At 35.5% G+C, this 5,036-nt stretch overlaps 1 protein-coding gene across 1 annotated transcript in view; it reads left to right on the forward strand.

Moving 5' to 3' along the window:
- The first annotated feature begins 1,023 nt into the window (after positions 1-1,023).
- LOC107574809 (CSC1-like protein 2) overlaps positions 1,024-5,036 on the forward strand; it is a 41,498-nt gene continuing 37,485 nt past the window's right edge. Inside the window, exons 1-2 of the mRNA XM_016261245.1 lie at positions 1,024-1,119; positions 1,498-1,577. Coding sequence (XP_016116731.1) covers positions 1,024-1,119; positions 1,498-1,577 — 176 coding nt within the window. The remainder of the gene's footprint in view (positions 1,120-1,497; positions 1,578-5,036) is intronic.

Below are 5,036 nucleotides of genomic sequence, written 5' to 3' on the forward strand. Positions count from 1 at the left end.
GAAAAGCATTGAATAATGTGTTGCTTATATGTATTGTGTTTAAACATGTCTGTGAAAGATTGTATTACTGTACTGTGCAAAAAAAAAACAATTGCAATGCTGAAAAAGTATTTTTACAATGCTTGGATTTGAAATCAAAATAATGGCTAAATGTTGTGTTTGTGGTAAACAGCCACGGATCAGTAGCAGACTCCTGTGTGAAAACTGCTTCCTCTCTCACAAGAGTCACCTAAGAGGGGAATTCCCCCCCATTTTCAAAAATGAAATTCAGGCCCTGAATAAATGTCAAAAAACCCTGATCACTATAAATAGTTATAAATGATAAAAAGAAGGCTTTAAAAAGATTGGTATCGGTTATCGGTATCGGTAAATACTGCTTTCTGTGATCGGCGTTCGGCCTCAAAAATCCTGATCAGAGCACCCCTAGTAAACATGATTAAAAACCCCAAACCATGTCAGCAGAAAAATCAAGCCTTGATTTATCCTCAGATTTATTAGTTGCATTTTTCTTTTCTTCAATCTGATGACTGTTGTCATTATCAGGGTCTAAATAGATGTCAAAACTGGAAAAAATGGCCACAGTTGGGTAGAACAGAATTATTGTTGTCCAAGTGCTGAACATCCTTGATCAAAACCACAGATTTATCAGGATTTCCTAGTTATAGTGCCCCCTATGGATGGAATTGGATGAAAATTGGTGCGTTCCCTCAAATTGTCCTGATGCTCATATGTACCAAACGTCAATAAGTTTGATCATTGTGTTCAGAAGATACAAACCCTATTCCAAAAAAGTTGGGACACTGTACAAATTGTGAATAAAAACAGAATGCAATGATGTGGAAGTTTCAAATTTCAATATTTTATTCAGAATACAACATAGATGACATATCAAATGTTTAAACTGAGAAAATGTATTTGGGTTTGTCCATCCATTAGTAGAAGTAGGCCATGGCCAAACATTTAATTGACCCTTAGCAAAGACCCACCCCCCTTAGTTACTGGTTCTATGTCCGACAAGCCATGATGCTCTCACGCCACACATCATGTCCTCACACCCTGAAAACTACATCGTGGAGCAAAGAGGACACTGACAAAACGCCGACAGGCAAGACAGAGCAGGTTACTTTAGGTATGAAACAAAGTGTCAGCTTTCAAATTTTGTCTTTTTTTTTTTAAAGAAATTCAAACAATAAATAATGTCTGGTTTATTTGTCGGACAAAATGGCAGATTTGGCATTATGATTGGTCAGATCGCCTGTCAATCAAGCTCTTGGCGAAGGGTCAGTTGTGTGTGCTGAATGAATTAATGAATCAAAATCCCATAAATGGTGTTCTTTCAGGAGTATAGGCACTTAAGCGCTATTTTTCTTATATTACTGGATAGACAATATGTTTGTAAACATTTAGCTTTGGACACCTTTCTTTAAACCAAATGTATGTATTAGTTTGACTTCTGTCTTTATCACATGGCTGATTGTCTCTGCATCTCTATCTCAGGTTCTTCTTTTTGTCTTCTCCATCTTGCGGAAAGTGGCATGGGATTACGGCCGTCTGGCCCTGGTGACCGATGCTGACAGGTAAGGACATGTCGCTGTCAAACCCGCCTGAATGATGGGTGTCATTTGGATGTCAAATTGAATAATTTCTCATTGGTGTGTAGTCTTCACTTTATATTCTTTGTAGAAAATGTGTGTATGATGTTTTATTTGGAAAATGTCAAGCAAAGGAAAACTGGGGTGAAAAAGAGAGCATTTCATCCTGGTGTTATTTGATTCCCATGTACACAGCCTGAAAAATGACAGGGTTTGGCAGATGTGGAGAAAGTCCTAGAATCCCCGTTTCACACTGTGAACTAAAATGACCAGCATCAGTGGACATCATCTCATCCAATCAATAAATCCTCTCATAGAGGACCACCTATGGTGGCCAGAAGTAGCCAATAATGGCCACAAACCTGGTGTTTGAGTAGAATCACTGATATTTCTAACCACAGGTCTTAAGAACAAATTTGAGTCCACAGAAAAACCACCACCTCTGGTTACTGATGAAATAGTCTTTCTGTGTCTCATGGGATGAAATTTAGGTCTGTTTTTTGAGATGATGTAGTCGTACAAAAAAGTAACCTCCTTGGTTTTCAGAGTTGTGCCCATTGCGCTTTCCATTAATGCCAAATAAAGACAAACACAGCTCAACAACAACTGAAATTATAGCCAACTTTTGTAATCTTAAGGGTCTAAATAAATGGCTAAAGTTTAGAAAATGATCACAGTTTGGTTGAACAGAACTATTGTTGTCTTAGACTATGTACCAAGTTTCATTAAGTTTTAGCATTGCTTTCAGAAGTTACATCCTTTAGTAGAAACAGGCCATGGCCAAACATTTAATTGGCTTGTGTGTGCTGAATGAATTAATGAATCACATTCCTCTAAATTATGTTTTTTCAGGATTGTCTCATGATGATGCAAGTAGTATTGGAAATCCAGGTATAATATCCAGGTGCAACTAAACGCACCCAAAAACCTTCCTGATCCACTGACATTTCTTTGGCAGGGAGGGAAGTGGCTTAAAAACCGCTCACACAAGCCATCTGCTTCATGAAACAAATTTCATTATTGCTGAGCAAACATGCTGTGTTTCTTCTGCTGTCAGTGTTTCTATTTTCACTCTGCTCTTCCTCCTCTTGCTTTTCTTTGTTTAGTGTTTTTTTTTTTTTTCTTCCCTCGCTAGTGTGGAATGGAGCCAGAAATGTTCTCGCGTATCATTTTCCATTGAATCGATCATGTATTATTTGCTGCGTATTAGTGTTGCTGGAAATAGACAGAGCCACTGGCATAGTCTTTTTTTTTTTTTTTTTAACTTGGTTATATAAGTGCCACATATATTTTTTATTTTAAAGATTGAGCTTTTAAGAGCTGCAGTTTAATCTGGTGTTGTTCACTATCCAAAAACTTGGGACTACCTTGCATTTTTTGTGATTTCTTGTTAAAAGTCTAATTATTTGGTCCCCTTGATGTTCTTCTTCCTGTAGTAGAGTAGACACAGGAAATAGAGCTTTGATGAGCTTTCAACTGGATTCTTACGGTTCATAGGGCAATTTGCTTTTCCTGCTCCCTTCTTAGGGTGTACTCGCACTAGGAACAGTTGTCTTGAACTGAGCTCGAGCGCGATTATCCTCCACTGGCCTGCACTCACACTTGCACTAAACATTCTGCACCGGAGCATGCTTACGTCATGTACGAGATAACAGGGAGAAAATCACTTTCGCTAATAGACTGCCCAATAAATGTATCATTTACGCAGTGCAGCATTTTTCACTTGCATGTATCAGAGGATTATTACGGAGGCAGCTGACGTTAATGAAAGAATTTGCAGCTTTACTTGTAAACTACGATTCCTGTTCATCAATAAGGTGAGAACCAGACCCGTTATAAACCTAAATATACTTGATTTAATTAAAGCAATTGAAAAGTGTACTGTAGTAGTAGTAATAGAAGATGTTTGCGGTCGTAATGACAATAGCGCACACAAAATAGTAACTGTTCCGTGCTCCGGCGTGGTAAGCGATCACACGGTTCAGATCACCTAGTGTTACTTTCTTTCACACTCATGACCAAAGGCCATTTAAAAATGCCTTTTGACTTTTGTATGTTGATGTGGTTTGTAGATTAAAGTGTTTCTGGACCGCTGCTGACTGCACAGCGACACACTCCAGAGGAAAGACCCGTCAAATCCTGATTCTGTTTCTGACGTGGACTGTACATTAAACATGAGACTGCAGTTTACTCTCTCATGACTGTACGGTTCATAACGAATAGATTTACATGCTAAACACTTGAATACTGAAATGAAAGCACGGCTATAATGTGGTGTAATTGAGCCGCTTTAGACAGCTGTTGGCGTTAAATGAATATCCTAGACTCATTTAGACATCACAGAAATGTGGAGCATGTGCATAGCAGCTTTCTACTGTGCACGCTAGGATGGGATTTATTACTATATTTTGGGATTGGACTGTACTAGCGCTTAATGTTATTTAAAATTGTATTTAGTTTTTATTTAATATATTTAGTATTTTTGTATTTTATTTAATATTTTGTTATTCCTTTAAGTCTTATTTAAAATGTTATTTTATTTTGTTAAATTTTATATTGTTATATTTGATATTTTATTTTTATTTTAAAATCTTATTTAAATGTTATTTTATTTAGTTTTTGTTTTTTCATTTTATATATATTTTTATATATTTAAAATGTTATATTACATTTTTTTGCAATTTTATTGTGATATTTTTTATTTTTATATCTTTTTTTTAAGTGTTATGTTATTTGATTGTTTTAATTTTTTATATTTACTTTTTGTTTAATTATTTCTTAGATTTATTTATTTTTATACATTTTATTTAAAATTTTTATTTTGTTTTAATTTTTATATTGTGTAGCGAATTTAGCTCAACGACAGGAAATATGAATAATTAACCATAACTAGTTATAATTAACTATTCATATTTTAGATCCGCTGTAGATATTTAGCTGACCTCTCAGGGTCAACTGTCTTGTCAATTCTAAGACCGTTAATTTCCTGGTTAAGGGAAATAACTTTCTTACTGTACAATTCTATAAGCTTGTAACGTAAATCTGCATGATTATTGACTCCGGTTATGAGCAAACAATGAACACGTCAAGTGTGATACAAGTAAGGTTTTATTAACTACATAAACACTTAAACTAGTCCAACATACTACATAAACACATAAACTGGTCTAACATACACATACACACACACACACACACATACAGTTGGTATAGGAAAGGGTTAAAGTTTAACTCAGCATAGAAAGAGGCATAAAGAATGGATTTTATGGAACACTTTGCATGTATATTCAACAGATCAAAGCCTTCAGGGATACGTCAGATTCTGAGTTCAAACACACCTTTGTAAAAAGGTGTAACTGATACTTAATGTATCAAATTAATAAGACTAAGTTTGATACTTGCTAGTCTCGGCGGTCTGAAAGAGATTCCTGATGCAAATCTTAA

This window comes from Sinocyclocheilus grahami, unplaced genomic scaffold (assembly GCF_001515645.1).
Source record: "Sinocyclocheilus grahami isolate Dianchi unplaced genomic scaffold, SAMN03320097.WGS_v1.1 scaffold2350.1, whole genome shotgun sequence".
Taxonomy (NCBI): domain Eukaryota; kingdom Metazoa; phylum Chordata; class Actinopteri; order Cypriniformes; family Cyprinidae; genus Sinocyclocheilus; species Sinocyclocheilus grahami.